This window comes from Bos indicus, chromosome 16, assembly GCF_029378745.1.
Source record: "Bos indicus isolate NIAB-ARS_2022 breed Sahiwal x Tharparkar chromosome 16, NIAB-ARS_B.indTharparkar_mat_pri_1.0, whole genome shotgun sequence".
NCBI classification, from domain to species: domain Eukaryota; kingdom Metazoa; phylum Chordata; class Mammalia; order Artiodactyla; family Bovidae; genus Bos; species Bos indicus.
The window spans coordinates 33,569,755-33,590,588 of NC_091775.1; the positions used below are offsets into that span (position 1 = coordinate 33,569,755).

The 20,834-nt window shown below is 36.7% G+C and overlaps 1 protein-coding gene across 1 annotated transcript in view; it reads right to left on the reverse strand.

The window, feature by feature from the left end:
* Positions 1-20,834, reverse strand: part of CATSPERE (catsper channel auxiliary subunit epsilon) — a 161,869-nt gene that overhangs the window by 93,328 nt on the left and 47,707 nt on the right. Inside the window, exons 7-8 of the mRNA XM_070768097.1 lie at positions 8,351-8,428; positions 922-1,028 (exon numbers count right to left, since the gene is read on the reverse strand). Coding sequence (XP_070624198.1) covers positions 922-1,028; positions 8,351-8,428 — 185 coding nt within the window. The remainder of the gene's footprint in view (positions 1-921; positions 1,029-8,350; positions 8,429-20,834) is intronic.

Sequence of the window (20,834 nt, forward strand, 5' to 3'; positions counted from 1 at the left end):
GAGAACATAGGCAAAACATTCCCTGACATAAACTGTACCAGTGTTATCTTAGGTCAGTCTTCCAAGGCAGTAGAAATAAAAGCAAAAATAAACAAATGGGACTTATATGTGCAATCTAAAATATGACACAAATGAACTTATCTGCAAAACAGAAGCAGACTTACAGACATAGAGAACAGACTTGTGGTTGCCAAAGAAGGGAGGAATGAGGAGGGATAGATTGGGAGACTGACATTAGCAGATGCAAACTAGTATATACAGGATGGCTAAACAGCAGGTCCTATTGTGTAGCACAGGGAATTATACTCAGTATCTTTTGACAAACCATAATGGAAAAGAACATGAAAACAATGTGTGTGTGTATATATATAAATATATATATATGTATATATATAACTGAATCTCTTTGCTATACAGTAGAAATTAACACAACATTGTAAACCAACTATACTTCAATAAAATAAAATTTCAAAAAGTTTGTTTAAACCCCATGATCACCTACTAACTTTAACAATAACCAGTTTTACTTTTCAGATGTGTGTTTGTGTGTATGCCCCTGTACTGAAATAATAGCAATAACTGTGCTATCAGTCATACCACTGTGGCTCATTTTAAAGAACCAGCAGAAAACATTTTGCAGTATTGTCAAGATTTGCTACTATCCTGAATGAGACTCTTTCATTGACCTTTAGCTATTTAAACAAATTGTGAACCTACTCCAGGACTGTGACTGATATTTTCTGAGTTGGTAACCAGTTTTGATTATCACAATTTTTATGTGTTAAAACAAGCTACTTAGAAATTACATAGAAGATACTCCATGAAATTCCACTGGGGTTTTTAAATATCTTGAAGTTTATGATAATAATTTTACTTAATTTTAAACATAAATTTCACATCTTAAATTTAAAAATTAAATACCCATCCTTTATTCTTTCTTGTGGAAAATAAACTTTTCTCTTCAGAATTGTATATATGAAAGGCATCTGTCCCAAAGCTGCCAACTGCTTGCTAAGTATTATGGAATTCTGTTAAAAAAAAAAAAAAAAAAAAGATTCCTCTCTTTACTCTTTTCATAGCCAAAGTTACCCTGAAATTACACCATGATGCATTAAATTTATTATTTTAGTTAAGACATTGCTTACATTTATAAATTTACCACATTCTCAAGATTCAGTTTTATTTTTTCCCTACTATATGGTCTCCTCCCCAGTAGAACTTTATGAATTATAAATATCACAATATAATTTATAACATGTTGAAAATACTATGTACAGAGTCCTGAATAAACTGAGATTATGGAGGCTCTTAAATAAATACTCTTAGTTTTAATATCAATGAAATATGTAATGGAGTTTCTAAAACTAATCTTTAGAATTATTTCTATATAAGCCTGACTTCAAAACAACATATCCTTTAAAAAGCATATTTCAAATATATCTGGAAGCTCGAAGAAAAATTCTATTAGTATAAAGACAGATCTGACATGCCCCCTCTTTTTCTGATGAGATTTAAGGAGCTGTTGAATTTACTGGAATTATCTCTAATAAAGTTTTTTAAGAATAGAGGCAACAGTTACATTATAGGGAATCTGTAGAATGCAAATTCAGATAGGGCTAGTCTAGACTCCTCCAATAACGCTCCTGTTTAATTTCCTGGAAATATGTCAACCACCCACAAAGAAACTTTTGAGATTGCTGTATGAGTATCACTAAGGATATAATCATTAGGACTATGGGATTGTCTAACAGGAGAATTTAACCCATTTTTAAGAGTAGGAATGGTGGTCTTCAGGAAAGCTTCCCTGAAGAATACACATTTAGAGATTTTGATGGAGAAAAACAGATTTGTCTGGTAAAAAAAATGATAAATAATAAATCTTTTTATTTTGTTTCTAAAAGTCTTATTCACTATTCAGAATTTTAAATACAACTATCTTTCCTATAACTGCAAAATAAAAGAGTAAAACGAGCATTCTTAATGTGGCATAGAATAAGATGGACATAAATACAACAACCTATACAACAAGATGACAGAAAAAAGGACAGACTAAGAGAAAGTTAAGACAACTACATAAACAAGCTTAAGAACGTATGTTTCTCCATTAAGAGGATAATTCATGGTCATCAAAGATAATTTTATAAGTATAGAAAAACATTACCACAAAGGAATCATCAAAAGTATAAAAAACACATTTAGGATATTTTCTTTTTTTCTACATTTAGGACATTTTCTTAAGGTTTACCAAATGTGGGTTACTGCTGCGTATTCACGCTATATAATCTAAAGTCCATTGTTGTTGTTCAGTCAGTCCCTAAGTCATGTCCGACTCTTTGTGACCCCATGAAATGCAGCATGCCAGGCTTTCCTGTCCTTCACTATCTCCCAGAGTTTGGTCAAATGCATGTCTATTGAGTCAGTGATGCCATCCAACCATCTCATTCTCTGTCACCCTCTTCTCCTTCTGCTCTCAATCTTTCCTAGCATTAGGGTCTTTTCCAATGAGTCAGTTCTTCACATAGGTTGGCCAAAGTATTAGAGCTTCAACTTCAGCATCAGTCCTTCCAATGGATATTAAGGGTTGATTTCTTTTAGGATTGATTGGTTTGATCTCCTTGCTGTCCAAGGGACTCTCAAGAGTCTTCTCCAGCACCACAGTTCGAAAGCATCAATTCTTCAGTATTCAGCCTTCTTTATGGTTCAGCTCTCACATCCATACATGCCTACTGGAAAAACCATAGCTTTGACTATAAGGACCTTTGTTGTCACAGTGATGTCTCTGCTTTTTAATTCTCTGTCTAGGTTTGATGTACCTTTCCTTCCAAGGAGCAAGTGTCTTTTATGGCTGAAGTCACCATTTGCAGTGATTTTGGAACCCAGTAAAATAAAATCTGACACTGTTTCCCCATCTATTTGCCATGAAGTGATGGGGCCAGATGCCATTATCTTAGTTTTCTGAATGTTGAGCTTTAAGCCAACTTTTCACTCTCCTCTTTGACTTTCATCAAGAGTCTCTTTAGTTCTTTGCTTTCTGCCATAAGGGTGGTGTCATCTGCATATCTGAGGTTATTGCTATTTCTCCTGGCAATCTTGATTTCAGCTTGTAAGCCATCCAGCCTAGCATTTTGCACGATGTACTCTGCATATAAGTTAAATAAGCAGATTGACAGTATACAGCCTTGATATACTGCTTTCCCAGTTTTGAACCAGTTCATTGTTCCATGTCAGGTTCTAACTGTTGCTTCTTATCCTGCACACAAGTTTCTCAGAAGACAGGTAAGGTGGTCTGGTATTTCTATCTCTAAGAATTTTCCACAGTTTGTTATGATCCACACAGTCAAAGGCTTTAGTGTAGTCAATGAAGCAGAAATAGATGCTTTTTTGGAATTCTCTTACTTTTTCTATGATCCAGTAGATGTTGACAATTTGGCCTCTGGTTCCTCTGTCTTTTCTAAATCCAGCCTGTACATCTGTAAGTTCTCAGTTCACATACTGTTGAAGCCTAGCTTGAAGGATTTTGAGCATAATCTTCCTAATGTGAAATCAGTGCAACTATATGATAATTTGAAAATTCTTTGGCATTGCCCTTTTTTGGGACTGGAATGAAAACTGACCTTTTCCAGTCCTGTGGCTACTGCTCAGTTTTCCAGATTTGCTGGCATATTGAGTGCAGCACTTGAACAGCATCATCTTTTAGGATTTGAAATAGTTCAGCGGGAATTCCATCATCTCCACTAGCTTTGTTCGCAGTAGTGCTTCTTAAGGCCCATTTGACTTCACACTCCAGAATGTCTGGTTCTAGACGACTGACCACACCATCATGGTTATTGGAGTCATTAAGACCTATTTTGTACAGTTCTTCTGTACATTCTTGCCACCTCTTCTTAATATCTTCTGCTTCTGTTAGGGCCTTGCTGTTTCTGTCCTTTATTGTGCCTATCTTGCATGAAATGTTCCCTTGGTATCTCCAATTTTCTTGAAATGATCTCTAGTCTTTCCCATTCTGTTGTTTTCCTCTGTCTCTTTGCATTGTTCACTTAAGAAGGCTTTGTTATCTCTCTGTGCTGTTCTCTAGAACTCTGCATTCAGCTGGGTAAATCTTTTTCTCCTTTGTCTTCCACTTCTTTCCTTTTCTCAACTATTTGTAATATAAACATAATTTCAAATTGTAGTATAATATTCCGTTGAGTGAACTATCATTACTTACTTAACATTCCCCTATCAAACATTTATGTAGCTTTATTTTTTTCACTTTTGTAAATATTAAAGCCATGGACATTATTAGATATAGTTTTTTCTACTTTATAAATATTTCTTTTTACTAGATTCTTGAAAATGTGATTACTGGATCAAAAATTATGAACACTTTAAAAATTTTTGATATAATTAGAACAAAATTATTTCTCAAAGGACTATGCTAATTTATTTTATTACTATTAATTTTAACTAGCAAATTTCACTATCTACTGTAAAACTTTTCCTTTTTAAAAAAGTATTCTTCTTTATAACATCAGTATATGGTCTGATGGAATAGGAAATGGCAACCTTCTCCAGTATTCTTGCCTGTAAAGTTCCGTGAACAGAGGAGCCTGGCAGACTACAGTCCATGGGGTCGCAAAGAGTCAGATACGACTGAGCAGCAGGCATGTCACAGCACTCTAATGGTTATACATATAGCTAAATTTAATAAATATCTTTTTTTTTCTCACTTGGTTTCTCAGCAGCATTTGAAACATTGAACTAATCTGCCCTTTTGAGGGCTTGTTTCTTTCTTACTTGACTTGCAAGCACTTCAAATCAGTATGTCCAAAACTGAACTACTGCCTCAAGGCTTTGCTTCCTAAACCAGCATTTATAAACATTTGTTGAATAAATAAAGGAGAAAATAGTCTCACCACCCAGAGGACAGTAAAGCTTTCCCACAACTGTGAAAGGAGCATTAAAGACAGAATTAACAACAGTTACAAAGGCTCTGAAGTAGAAGAGGAATTATTATATTTTAAGAATTAAAAGGAAGATAATGGCTAGATTACAGTAAGTAAAAGAGAGACTAATACAGGAAAAGTTAAAAAAAAGATAGGTAGGGGCCACATCATGCTAAGCATTGTAGGCTTTGGAAAATAGTTTGGATTTTATTCTTCATACAATGAGCAAATACTAAAGGAATTTTTAAATAAAATTTTAACTTATTTATTTTGAAACAATTTCACTCCCAAGAACTGAGTCAGCCTTCCCTAATGACAACTGCTTACATAATCTTAGTGCATTGTCAAAGCCAAGAAATCAATATTGATATAACACTATAACTTGGTTCAGTTCAGTTGCTCGGTTGTGTCCGACTCTTTGCAACCCCATGACTGCAGCACGCCAGGTTTCCCTGTCCATCACCAACTCCCAGAGTTCACTCAAACTCATCTCCACTGAGTTGGTGATGCCATCCAACCATCTCATCCACTGTCGTTCCCTTCTATCCTGCCTTCGATCTTTCCTAGCGTCAGGGTCTTTTCCAAGCAGTCAGTTTTTTGCATCAGGTGGCCAAAGTATTAAGAGTTTCAGCTTCAGCATCAGTGCTTCCAATGAATATTCAGGACTGATCTCCTTTAGGATGGACTGGTTGGATCTCCTTGCAGTCCAACTGACTCTCAACTGTCTTCTCCAACACCACAGTTCAAAAGCATCAGTTCTTTGGCACTTAGCTTTCTTTATAGTCCAACTCTCACATCCATACATGACTACTGGAAAAACCATAGCCTTGACTAGATGGACCTTTGTTGACAAGTAATGTCTCTGCTTTTTAATATACTATCTAGGTTGGTCATAACTTTCCTTCCAAGGAATTAAAAGGAAATTAAAAGTTCCTTTTAATTTCATGGTTGCAATCACCATCTGCAGTGATTTTGGAGCCCCAAAAAATAAAGTCAGCCACTGTTTCCCCATCTATTTGCCATGAAGTGATGGGACTGGATACCATGATCTTGTTTTCTGAATGCTGAATTTTAAGCCAACTTTTCCACTCTCTTCTTTCACTTTTATCAAGAGGCTCTTTAGTTCTTCTTCACTTTCCATAAGGGCGGTGTCATCTGCATATCTGAGGTTATTGATATTTCTCCCAGCAATCCTAATTTCAGTTTGTGTTTTATCCAGCCTAGCGTTTCTTATGATGTACTCTGCATATAAGTTAAATAAGCAGGGTGACAATATATAGCCATGATGTACTGCTTTTCCTATTTGGAACCAGTCTGTTGTTCCATGTCCAGTTCTAACTGTTCCTTCCTGACCTGCATACAGCTTTCTCAAGAGGTAGGTCAGGTGGTCTGGTATTCCCATCTCTTGAAGAATTTTCCACAATTTATTGTGATCCACACAGTCAAATGCTTTGGAATAGTCAATAAAGCAGAAATAGATGTTATTCTGGAACTCTCTTGCTTTTTCCATGATCCAGTGGATGTTGGCAATTTGATCTCTGGTTCCTCTGCCTTTTCTAAAACCAGCTTGAACATCTAGAAGTTTACAGTTCACATATTGCTGAAGCCTGGCTTGGAGAATTTTGAGCATTACTTTACTAGCATGTGAGATGAGTGCAATTGTGTGGTAGTTTGAGCATTCTTTCACATTGCCTTTCTTTGGGATTGGAATGAAAACTGACCTTTTCCAGTCCTATGGCCACTGCTGAGTTTTCAAAATTTGCTGACATACTGAGTGCAGCACTTTCACAGCATCATCTTTTAGGATTTTAAATAGCTCAACTAGAATTCCATCACCTCTACTAGCTTTGTTCGTAATGATACTTCCTAAGGCCCACTTGACTTCACATTCCAGGATGTCTGGCTCTAGGTGAGTGATCACACCATTGTGATTATCTGGGTCCTGAAGATCTTTTTTGTATAATTCTTCTGTGTATTCTTGCCACCTCTTCTTAATATCTTCTGCTTCTGTTAGGTCCATACCATTTCTGTCCTTTATCGAGCCCATCTTTGCACGAAACGTTCCCTTGGTATCTCTAATTTTCTTGAAGAGATCTCTAGTCTTTCCTATTCTCTTGTTTTCCTCTCTTTCTTTGCATTGATCACTGAGGAAGGCTTTCTTATCTCTCCTTGCTATTCTTTGGAACTCTGCATTCAGATACTTATATCTTTCCTTTTCTCCTTTGCTTTTCGCTTCTCTTCTTTTCACAGTTATTTGTAAGGCATCCCCAGACAGCCATTTTGCTTTTTTGCATTTCTTTTCCATGGGGATGGTCTTGATCCCTGTCTCCTGTACAATGTCATGAACGTCATTCCATAGTTCATCAGGCACTCTATCTATCAGATCTAGGCCCTTAAATCTATTTCTCACTTCCACTGTATAATCATAAGGGATTTGATTTAGGTCATACCTGAATGGTCTAGTGTTTTTCCCTACTTTCTTTAATTTAAGTCTGAATTTGGCAATAAGGAGTTCATGATCTAGGCCACAGCCAGCTCCCAGTCTTGATTTTGCTGACTGTATAGAGCTTCTCCATCTTTGGCTGCAAAGAATATAATCAATCTGATTTTGGTGTTGACCATCTGGTGATGTCCATGTGTAGAGTCTTCTCTTCTATTGTTGGAAGAGGGTGTTTGCTATGACCAATGCATTCTCTTGGCAAAACTCTATTAACCTTTGCCCTGCTTCATTCCATACTCCAAGGCCAAATTTGCCTGTTACTCCAGGTGTTTAATTACCATTAATTTATTTTATTCCCTCTGAAGTCATTGTCAAACAAAACAACTGACTGGTTGTCCTTCTGATTTATCAGTCTATCTCCTGTGAATTTAATTACCATGAGTCATAACAACATGCTATGAAAAACTCAAATCTAGACTAATTAAGACATAGAGAATCCTATAAGAAAACTTTTCATTTTATGTTTCTCTTCTGTACCTTTTAATTGTAACAGAAGAAAAAACTTGAATCTTGAAAGAGGTAAATTTGTAACAGATAAAAGGAAGGACTTATTTATACACTGTGTTGCACTTTATTAATCTCCAATGGTAAAGCATTCAATAAAGAACTAGACAGATTTTTGAAGGATGACTTCAAGGTAGATGCTCAAGAAACACCTTGAAAGCATTTTAATGGTCAGCCCCTTCGTGGATAATGAGGTTCACAGAAAATATGGAAAATGCTCAATAAGAATTCTAAAGAAAGATTTATAATTGTAGTGATTGAGCACAAGTTCAAAATCACTATAATGAGTAAACTAAATTTAATGGATAATTAAAATGTGTTTAGTTCTAGGCTACTTAAACTATAATAAATTATTCGCAGCTCTTAAAAAAGAAATGTAGCATATTATTTTATCCATGAAGATAATAATGTTTCCACCTACTAGGGAAGGTTCATTGGCATTCCATAGCAACTCACTGGGGTCCGCGTTTTCCGGATCATATATCCATAAAACGACAATCTACAAAATACAATGTGTTCGCATTTCTTTACATTTTGGACAAATTTCATTTTTAGTTGTGGCAAAATATAACTGTAAAAATGTTTTAATTTGTTTTTAAAATTTCAAATATCTCAATTTAAAAAAAATCAAAATTAGTATGTGTTGTTTTTAACAAGAGAAACAATCCAAAGAATTAATAACATCCTCTACACTCCTGCTGCTGCTGCTGCTGCTAAGTCGCTTCAGTCGTGTCCGACTCTGTGCGACCCCGTAGACGGCAGCCCACCAGCCTCCCCCGTCCCTGGGATTCTCCAGGCAAGAACACTGGAGTGGGTTGCCATTTTCTCCTCCAGTGAATGAAAGTGAAAAGTGAAAGTGAAGTCGCTCAGTCGTGTCGGACTCTTCGCGACCCCATGGACTGCGGCCTACAAGGCTCCTCCGTCCATGGGATTTTCCAGGCAAGAGTACTGGAGTGGGGTGCCACTGCCTTCTCCGTCTACACTCCTGAGGTAACTAATATTAAGGCTTTATATGAATGCCTACATGTCATTTTCTGCACCCACAAATAGACACAGCAGCCTCCCCACACACTCATACACTTTTTACAAAAATGAAATTACACTGCTCATGGAGGAGGGCGTGGCAACCCACTCCAGTATTCTTGGCTGGAAAATCCCCATGGACAGAGGATACTGGTGGGCTACAGTCCATGGGGTCACACCGAGTCGGACACGACTGAGCGACTGAGCACACACACACTCGTAGTTCGCTTTTGTCGATATACCACAGGCATTTCAATAGATGTAGATCTCATTATTTTATTATTTTCTTCTTGAATAGACATTTTATTCTACTATAAAAGTACATTATATTACAAATACAGCAAAAATTGTCTCTCCCACCTTATGCTTTGTCACTTACTTCACACACCCTGCAAGTGACTACTATGGATAAGGTTTCTTCTGTATTTCCATAAAATTTTTGTGCATAGCCAATGTTACTTTTCTCCATTTTATGTAAATACTAGTATATTAAATGCATTTTTGAACAAGATATTCACTTAAAGTTATATCTTTGATCTTTAAATGCTCTCATGAGTTTTTCATATTATTTCACATATTATTACAAATTATGGAGGAATCATAATTTAATAAGTAACCTACTAATAAATATTTGTTTACATCATTTTCCATTACAATCAATGAGCAACTCTGAACATATATTACTTTGTACCTTGGAGTATTCCTAAAAGGAGAATTGTTGAGTCGCAGAGAATATGCATTTGTAGTTTTTAAGGATTCTGCTAAATTATTCTCCATTGCAGTTTTAACAATGTACGCTCTCACTAGCAATGTATGAGATTTCTTCTTTTCTTCACAGCTTTCCCAATGTGGTGTATTGTCATATATTTGAATATTGTCAGCCTGATGGATGAAAAATGGTATTTTGATGCAGTTTTAATCTGCATTTCTTTTATCATGAGAAAGTTTGAGCATCTCTCCATATATTCATACTCTATTTGTTTCCTGTCTGGTGAACTATCTGTTCATTTCCTTTGCTCGTTTTCTGTTGGGTTGTTGTGGTGGTGGTCATTTAGACACTAAGTCATGTCTGACTCTTTGTGACCGCATGACTGTATCCTGCCAGGCTTCTCTGTCCATGGGATTTTTCAAGGCAAGAGTACTGGAGTGGGTTGCCATTTCCTTCTCCAGGGGATCTTCCCAACCAAGGGACTGAACCCAAATCTCCTGCATTGGCAGGTGGATTCCTAAACTGCTGAGCCACCAGGAAAGCCCCATTGGGTTATTAGTCTTTTATTTACTAATTTGTAAAAGTTTTTAACCTAAGGAACATTCTCTATCTTCTACATATTGATCTGTGTGGTAGTTGCATAGACATATGTGTGTACACATGAAAACGTTTTTGTTTGCCTTAGATTCTTTATTATCCCCATATATTGCTGCCTTTCCTTCTTTCCTCTCTTTCTCCCTCCCCTTTTCCTTCCCTCCCTCCCTTCCTCCCTTTTATCTTCCCTTTACCTTTACCTTCTCTCAACCTACATAATTTAACAATTAGTATTTATTTTTCCCTATTTTTCTCCATGCTATGAATTTGCAGAGATATACACACACACATGTGTACATGTATTTTTAAAACGATGCATCTTAACATGTTCTTTTTAAAAAAAAATTGGATCACATTATACATACGTTCCACATTCTTTTTTTTCACTCAAATATACATCATTGAATTTCTCCAGTGTCAACTCATAATGCCTGGGCAATATTCTATGATATAGTTATATTGTAATTTATAGATCAATTTCTAGAATACTGGAGATTTGCTGTGGCTCCAGTTTTGGTTTGCTTTACCACATTACAATGCTACAAAATATGGATCATTTTACATATAGCAGTATATACTAGAGGTTTTATTAATACTTCTGTGGAGTAGATTCCAAGGAGTGGGATTATTGACCCAAAGGGTATATATATATATATATATATATATATAATCTTATATTTTAATATGTTTCTACTTTGCTCTCCAAAAATGTGAATAAGGCTCTAACTCCTCACATTTACTACCAGCAAAGCTTGAGTTGAATTCTTTGGCCTAGATCCCCTCTAGAAATAGTAACTTTCTCTTGTTCAGGTTTTACTACTGTGATATTTCATTGTTAATTTAATTTGAATTTTCCTGATGAAGTGAATTTCAGAAAAATTTCATGAAATTTTTCATGTTTGTTAGATTTGCTTTTGTGTACATAGTTTTTTTTTTACATTCTTCTATTGGCACTTACCATTTTCTTATCATTTGTAAGAGCTCTTTGTTTTGTTTGGACTTTACATATGTGATCCACTGGAGAAAGGAATGGCAAACCACTTCATTATTCTTGCCTGGAGAACTCCATGAACAGTATGTAAAGGCAAAAAAATATGACACTGGAAGATAAGCCCCCCAGTTCAGTAGGAGTGTCCAATATGCTACTGGGGAAGAGCGGAGAAATAGCCCCAGAAAGAATGAAGAGGCTGGGCCAAAGCAGTAACAACGCCCAGTTGTGGATGTGACTGGTGGTGAAAGTAAAGTCTGATGCTGTAAAGAACAATATTGCATAGGAACATGAAATGTTAGGTCCATGAATCAAGGTAAATTGGATGTGGTCAAGAAGGAGATGGCAAGAGTGAACATCGACATTTTAGGGATCGGTGAACTATAACGGATGGGAATGGGCAAATTTAATTCAGAGGACCATTATATCTACTTGTATGGGCAACAATCCAGTAGAGAAACAGTCAACAAGAGTCTGAAATGCAGTCCTTGGGTGCAATCTCAAAAACAACAGAATGATTTCGGTTTGTTTCCAAGGCAGACCATTCAATATCACAGTAATTCAAGTCTATGCCACAACTATTAATGCCAAAGAAGATGAAGTCAAATGGTTCTATGAAGACCTACAAGACCTTCTAGAACTAGCACCAAAAAAAGCTGTCCTTTTCACCACAGGGGACTAGAATGCAAGAAGTCAAGAGATACTTGAAGTAACACGCAGTTTGGCCTTGGAGTACAAAATGAAGTAGGAAGGCTAACAGACTTTTGCCAAGAGAACACACTGATCATAGCAAACACCCTCTTCCAACAACACAAGAGACAACTCTATACATGGACATCACCAGATGGTCAACACCGAAATCAGAATGATTATATTCTTTGCAGCTGAAGATGGAAAAGCTCTATACAGTCAGCAAAAACAAGACCTGGAGCTCACTGTGGCTCAGATTATGAGCTTTTTGTTGCCAAATTCAGACTTAAATTGAATAAAGAAGGGAAAGCCATTAGGCCATTTAGGTATGACCTAAATCAAATCCCTAACTATTATATGTAAGTGACAAATAGATTCAAGGGATTAGACCTGATAAACAGAGTGCCTGAAGAACTACAGACAGAGGTTCGTAACACTGTACAAGAGGCAGTGACTGCAACCATCCCAAAGAAAAAGAAATGTAAGAAGACAAAATAGTTGTATGAGGAGGCCTTACAAATAGGTGAAGAAAGAAGATAAGTGAAAGGCAGAGGAGAGGAGAAAGAGGAAGATATACCTAACTGAATGCAGAGTTCCACAGAAGAGCAAGGAAATATAAGAAAGCCTTAAGTGAACAATGCAAAGAAATAGAGGAAAACAACAGAATGGGAAAGACTAGAGATCTTTTCAAGAAAATTAGAGATACCAAGGGAACATTTCATGCAAAGATGGGCACAATAAAGGACAGAAACTGTGTGCACCTAATAGAAGCTGATGAGATTAAGAAGAGGTGTCAAGAATACACAGAAGAACTGTACAAAAGTCTTAATGACCCAGATAACCAAGATAGACCCAGGTGGACCCAGGTAATGATCCAGATAACCACAATAGTCACTCACCTAGAGCTGGACATCCTGGAATTGAAGTCAAGTGGGCCTTAGGAAACATTACTACGAACAAAGCTAGTAATGTGGAGGTGATGGAATTCTAGCTGAGCTATTTCAAATCCTAAAAGATGATGCTTTTGGTCCTGCACTCAGTATGTCAGTAAATTTGGAAAATTCAGCAGTGGCCACAGGACTGGAAAAGGTCAGTTTTCATTCTGTTGACTAAAAAAGATGTACAACTTGAGAGCTGCGAGTTAAGCTTTATTTGGGGCAAAATGAGGACTGTAGGCCAGGAGGCAGCATCTCAGACAGCTCTGAGAGACTGCTCCAAAGTGGCAGTGGGGAAAGGCCAATATATAAGGCTTTGGTGAAGGGGGTTCAATACCATGAAGTACTCATTTTACAAAAGGTTTTCTGTTGGTCATGAGGGTCTGATTTCACCATGAAGGGATTTAGTGCTTCTCTAGATATGAGGAGATTCAAGGATGGAGATCATAAAATCTGTTCCTAAAAACATCCAACTGTCTAAAGACCTGTCCCACCAGATGCCCTGAAGCACAGAGTTCCTCACTCCACCCTGAACTCCCTCAGGGGCTGTGGAAGGTCAACAGCTGCAGCAACATGGGGTTCAATCTCTGTAGAGGCAAATGCCTTTGTTGTTCACTCATTGGCAATGCCCTTGATGAGTGCCAATTTGTAGTTGAGAATTCCGATCCCAAAGACAGTCAACACCAAAGAATGTTCAAACTACCCCACAATTGCACTCATTTCACATGCTAGCAAGGCAATGCTCAAAATCCTTCATGCTAGGCTAAAACAGTATATGAACTGAGAACTTCCAGATGTACAAGCTGGATTTAAAAAGGCAGAGGAACCAGAGATCAAATTGCCAACAATGTTGTATCATAGAAAAAGCAAGAAAATTCCAGAAAAATATCTACTTCTGCATTGTTGACTATGCTAAAGCCTCTGACTGTGTGGATCACAATAAACTGTGGAAAATTCTGAAAGAGATGGGAATACCAGATCATTTTACCTGCCTTCTGCAAAACCTGTATGTGGGCCAAGAAGCAATAATTAGAACCAGACATGGAACAACAGACTGGTTCAAAATTGGGAAAGGAGTATTTCAAGGCTGTGTCACCCTGCTTATTTAACTTATATGCAGAGTACATCATGCAAAATGCTGGGCTGGATGAAACACAAGCTGGAATCAAGATTGCAGGGAGAAGTATCATTAAACTCAGATATTCAGATGATACTACCCTAAGGGTGGAAAGTGAAGAAGAACTAAACAGCCTAAATGAAGGTGAAAGAGGAGAGTGAAAAAGCTGGCTTAAAACAACATTTCAAAAAGTAAGATCATAGCATCTGGTCCCACCACTTCATTGCAAATAGAAGGGGAGAAAATAGAAACAGTGGCAGGTTTTATTTTCTTGGGCTCCCAAATCATTGCAGATGGTGACTGCAGCCATGAAATTAAAAGACGCTTGCTCCTTGGAAGAAAACCTAGATGTGACAAACCTAGATAATGTATTAAAAAGTGGAGACATCACTTTGCCAACCAAGATCCATATAGTCCAAGCTATTGTTTTTCCAGTAGTCATGTATGGATGTGAGAGCCAGACTATAAAGAAGGTTGAGCATCAAAGAATTGATGCTTTCAAACTGTGGTGTTGGAGAAGACTCTTGAGACTCCCTTGGGCTGCAATGAGATCAAACCACTAAATCCTAAAGGAAAACAACCCTGAATAATCACTGGAAGGATTGATGCTGAAATTGAAACTCCAGTACTCTGGCCACCTGACACAAAGAGTTGACTCATTGGAAAAGACCCTGATGCTGGGAAAGATTGAGGGCAGGAGGAGAAGAGGGCGACAGAGGATGAAGTGGTTGGATGGCATCACTGACTCAAAGGATGTGAGTTTGAGCATACTCTGGAGGATAGTGAAGGACAGGAAAGCCAGGCATGCTGCAGTCCATGGGGTTGCAAAGAGTCTGAAATGACTTAGTGATTGAACAACAACACAGACACAGAATAATCACAATCCTCAGTCCATGAGTTACTATCATTATTGGCATGACCCTCTTTTATGCATTTAAATTTTAAATCATTTCTGGTTTCCTCAGTGTGTATGCCCAGCAGTGGGATTGCTGGGTCATATGGAAGTTCTATTTCCAGTTTTTTAAGGAATCTCCACACTGTTCTCCATAGTGGCTGTACTAGTTTGCATTCCCACCAACAGTGTAAGAGGGTTCCCTTTTCTCCACATCCTCTCCAGCATTTATTGCTTGTAGACTTTTGGATTGCAGCCATTCTGACTGGTGTGAAATGGTACCTCATTGTGGTTTTGATTTGCATTTCTCTGATAATGAGTGATGTTGAGCATCTTTTCATGTGTTTGTTAGCCATCTGTATGTCTCCTTTGGAGAAATGTCTATTTAGTTCTTTGGCCCATTTTTTGATTGGGTCGTTTATTTTTCTGGTATTGAGCTTCAGGAGTTGCTTGTATATTTTTGAGATTAGTTGTTTGTCAGTTGCTTCATTTGCTATTATTTTCTCCCATTCTGAAGGCATGTATACAATGGAGTATTACTCAGCCATTAAAAAGAATACATTTGAATCAGTTCTAATGAGGTGGATGAAACTGGAGCCGATTATACAGAGTGAAGTAAGCCAAAAAGAAAAACACCAATACAGTATACTAACGCATACATATGGAATTTAGAAAGATGGTAATGATAACCCTGTATGTGAGACAGCAAAAGAGACACAAATGTATAGAACAGTCTTTTGGACTCTGTGGGAGAGGGAGGGAGGGGGATGATTTGGGAGAATGGCATTGAAACATGTATAATATCATATAAGAAATGAATCGCCAGTCCAAGTTCGATGCAGGATACAGGATACTTGCGGCTGGTGCACTGGGATGACCCAGAGGGATGGTATGGGGAGGGAGGTGGGAGAGGGGTTCAGGATTGGGAACACGTGTACACCCGTGGCGGATTCATGTTGATGTATGGCAAAACTAATACAATATTGTAATTAGCCTCCAATTAAAATTTAAAAAAAGAAAAAAAATTTAAATGAGTAAAATCCAAACCAAGAATCCAGCATCCAACTCAAGACCTAGAACCTTACAGATAACTTTCATTTACCTATACATTTCTTCCTTTTCTGGTTCCCTATTTCTGCCCAGAGAGGTACTCACTTTTCTGAATTCTGTGTTTATTTTTCATTAATATGATAGTTTTTGAAACTTGATCAGATAACTCTCTGGACCTGTTGTTTTTTTCCTTCAACATTATGTAACTAGAATTTATTCATGTTATTGCTCATAACTGAGCTCATTCATTTTTATTACTGTTAATATTCCATCATGGGAAAATACCACAATTTTTCCATTCTCCTGTTAATGGGCATTTGGGTTCTTTCTGTTTGGGATGGATGAATTTTATGAGAAGTTCTACTATGAGCTTTTTTTGAAAATGTCTCTTGATGGGTGAGTGCAAGAGTTTCTCTTAAGTATATACTTAGGAGTAGAACTGCTAGATTATAGAGTGTGTATGAGATAATGCAGGATCATTTCTCAAAATTTATCCCACTTTTTCTTTTGAACACTAGGGATGTTAGCTGTGTAGTGTGATCTATGCTGTATAATTTTTCATAATTATTCATTGTTTAAACTAACTTTGTTTATGGCACTTTGTAAGGAAGTTTTTTTATTTTCACATTTTCAATTATGACTTTTTTTCAGACTCTGGTTTCCAGACTTGAATAAGATTTCCCTCATTTCCATGTAGTAGAGCTTCAAGATTCTGCCAACTCTCCAAATATTTTTTCATTTTCCATTAGTCTCATATGCCAATTGGAATTTTTTTCTTTTGTATGTGGTGTAAGAAAGAATTCCATTTTCATTTTCTTCCAGGAAGATAGATTATACTATATTATTCTATATTAATTTTAAGATATTTTTCAATAAAAAATTGGACTCTGGAGTCCAGTTAGAAACTTTAAAAAATGATCTTTTTAAAAGCCATTCAACCAAACTTGAAAGTGGTTCTTGATACAGGTTCTGTGTCTTGTAACATTTATTAAGTACTTTATAGTCTGTATTGCTATTAAGAATTTATAATATTGTAATTTCTTTTTCTTGTCTTATTACATTATTATGCTCAAGACATTATTAAGCAATAGTGCTAATTATCAGCATATCTGTCCAATAACCTGATTTTAATTGAATTATAAATATTTCATAACTTATAACAATTATTATTATTTGGTAAATAAATATTTTTATTAGAATTAAGTCATTCTGTCTAAACTTGTTTTGCTTTATATTTTTATTAGGAATGGTTGTTGAATTTTAAAATCTACTTATATGATCTTATCATCTCCTTTATTGTGTTGACATTATCGATATTATTGTCAGTTTTCCTGATATTGAACCAATGTTGCATTTCCTGGAAGATATCAGACCTTTTCAATTTGTTCTTTTAATGCATTTCCAGATTCTATTTGCAGATAGTTTATGTAGAAGTTTTGCTTTTACATATACAAGTATATTGCTCTACAGTTTCTTTCATTCCTCCCTTCCTTTCTTCCTCTGCCTACTTTTGGTACTAAAAGTAGTACTGGATTCAGGAAATGAATTGGAGGTACTTTCTATCTTCTTTATATTGCATGAGGATATATTATTAGGTGCATATGGTATCATAATTTATCTTCTTTGTAGATTTTTCCTTTATCATGAAGTAATTTCCCTCTTTATGACATTGCTGTCTTTTGCGCTTCATTGAACCAGTGAAGTTGCTCAGTTGTGTCCAATTCTTTGCGATCCCATGGACTGTAGCCTACTAGGCTCCTCCACCCATGGAATTTACCAGGCAAGAGTACTGGACTGGGTTGCCATTTCCTTCTCCAATCTTTTGGGCTTCACATATCTTTTATTTGATATTCATATCATCACCCTAGTTTCCTTTCGATAGTATTACCCTGTTTGCATTGTTTTCTTTCCAAATTTTGTTACCTAAAATTTTTTTTTTCATTTTAAATTAGAGGATATTACTTTATAATTTTGTGATGGTTTCTGCCATACATCAACATGAATCAGGTATACATAGGTCCCCTCCCTTTTGAACCTCCCTCCCACCTCCTCTCCATCCTAACCCCTCTAAGTTGTTACAAAGCACCAGCTTTGGGTTCCCTGTGTCATACAGCAAATTCCCACTGGGTATCTATTTTACATATATGTAAAAGGTAATACATATATTTACAAGGTAATGCATATTTTCAATGCTACCTCATCCTACCCTCTCCTTCCCCATTGTGTCCAAAAGTCCATTCTTTATGTCTGCATCTCCTTTGCTATGCTGCAAGTAGAATCATCAGTACTATCTTCTTTCTAGATTCCATATTATATATATATATATACATATATGATATTTGTCTTTATCTTTCTGACTTACTTCACTCTGTAGGTTCATTAACCTCATTAGAACTGACTCAAGTGCATTCCTTTTTATAGCTGAGTAATATTCCATTGTGTATATATAACAAAACTTCTTTATCCATTCATCTGTTGATAACATCTAGGTTGCAACCATGTCCAAGCTGTTGTAAATAAAGCTCCAGTGGACATTGGGATACATGGGTCTTTTTCAATTATGGTTTCCTCAGGGTATATGTCCAATAGTGGGATTGCTGGGTCATATGCTAGTTTTATTCCTAGTTTTTAAAGGAATCTCCATACTGGCTGTATCAATTTGCATTCCCACCAACAGTGCAAGAAGGTTCCCTTTTCTCCACATTCTCTGCAGTATTTATTGTTTGTAGACTTTTTGATCATGGCCATTCTGACCAGTGTGAGATGATACCTCATTGTAGCTTTGCTTTTCATTTCTCTAATAATGACTGATATTGAACATCTTTTCATCTATTAGCCATCTGTATGTCTTCTTTGGAGAAATGTCTGTTTAGGTCTTCTGCCCACTTTTTGATTGGGTTTTATGTTTTTCTGGTATTGAGCTGCCTGAGCTGCTTGTATATTTTGGAGATTAATTCTTTGTCAGTTGTTTTATTTGCTTTATTTTCTCCTATTCTGAGGGTTGTCTTTTCACTTTGCTTATTGTATACAGGTCAGGAAGCAACAGTTAGAACTGGACATGGAACAACAGACTGGTTCCAAATAGGAAAAGGAGTTTGTCAAGGCTGTATATTGTCACCCTGTTTATTTAACTTATATGCAGAATACATCATGAGAAACGCTGGGCTGGAAGAAACACAAGCTGGAATCAAGATTGCCGGGAGAAATATCAATAACCTCAGATATGCAGATGACACCACCCTTATGGCAGAAAGTGAAGAGGAACTCAAAAGCCTCTTGATGAAAGTGACAGTGGAGAGTGAAAAAGTTGGCTTAAAGCTCAACATTCAGAAAACTAAGATCATGGCATCTGGTCCCATCACTTCATGGGAAATAGATGGGGAAACAGTGGAAATAGTGTCAGACTTTATTTTTCTGGGCTCCAAAATCACTGCAGATGGTGACTGCAGCCATGAAATTAAAAGATGCTTACTTCTTGGAAGGAAAGTTATGACCAACCTAGATAGCATATTCAAAAGCAGAGACATTACTTTGCCAACAAAGGTTCATCTAGTCAAGGCTATGGTTTTTCCTGTGGTCATGTATGGATGTGAGAGTTGGACTGTGAAGAAGGCTGAGCACCAAAGAATTGATGCTTTTGAACTGTGGTGTTGGAGAAGACTCTTGAGAGTCCCTTGGACTGCAAGGAGATCCAACCAGTCCATTCTGAAGGAGATCAGCCCTGGGATTTCTTTGGAAGGAATGATGTTGAAGCTGAAACTCCAGTACTTTGGCCACCTCATGCAAAGAGTTGACTCATTGGAAAAGACTCTGATGCTGGGAGGGATTGGGGGCAGGAGGAGAAGGGGACGACAGAGGATGAGATGGCTGGATGGCATCACTGACTTGATGGACGTGAGTCTGAGTGAACTCCGGGAGTTGGTGATGGACAGGGAGTCCTGGCATGCTGCAATTCATGGGGTTGCAAAGAGTTGGACATGACTGAGCGACTGATCTGATCTAATAGTTTCCTTCATTGTGCAGAAGCTTTTAAATTTAATTAGGTCCCATTTGTTTATTTTCGTTTTTATTTCCATTACTCTAGGAGGTGGGTTACAGAGGATCTTGCTGTGATTTATGTCTAAGAGTGTTCTTCCTATGTTTTCCTCTAAGAGTTTTAAAGTTTCTGGTCTTACATTTATGTCTTTAATCCATTTTATTTTTGTGTATGGTGTTAGGAATTGTTCTAATTCCATTCTTTTACACACAGCTGATCAGTTTTCCCAGCACCACTTAGCAAAGAAACTGTCTTTTCTCCATTGTATATTTTTGCTTGCTCTGTCAAAGATAAAGTGCCCATAGATGTACGGATTTATCTCCATGCTTTCTATGTTGTTTCATTGGTCTATAATTCTGTTTTTGTAACAGTACCATGCTGTCTTGATGACTGTAGCTTTGCAGTATAGTCTGAAATCAGGAAGGTTGATTCCTACAGTTCCAATCTTCTTTCTTAAGATTGCTTTGGTTATCAGGTCTTTTGTGTTTCCATACAAATTGTGAAATTATTCTTTCTAGTTCTGTGAAAAATACCACTGGTAGTTTGATAGGGATTGCATTAAATCTATAGATTGCTTTGGGTAGTATACTCATTTTCACTGTATTGATTCTTCCAATCCAATAACATGGTATATATCTCTACTTATTTGTGTTATCTTAAACAGACATCTTAAAAAGATGATATCGTTCATCAGTGTCTTATAGTTTTCTGTATACAGGTCTTTTGTTTCTTTAGGTAAATTTATTCCTAAGTATTTTATTCTTTTTGTTGTAATGGTGAATGGGATTGTTCCCTTCATTTCTCTTTCTGATTTTTCATCATTAGTGTATAGGAATGCAAGGGATTTCTGTGTATTAATTTTATGGCCTGT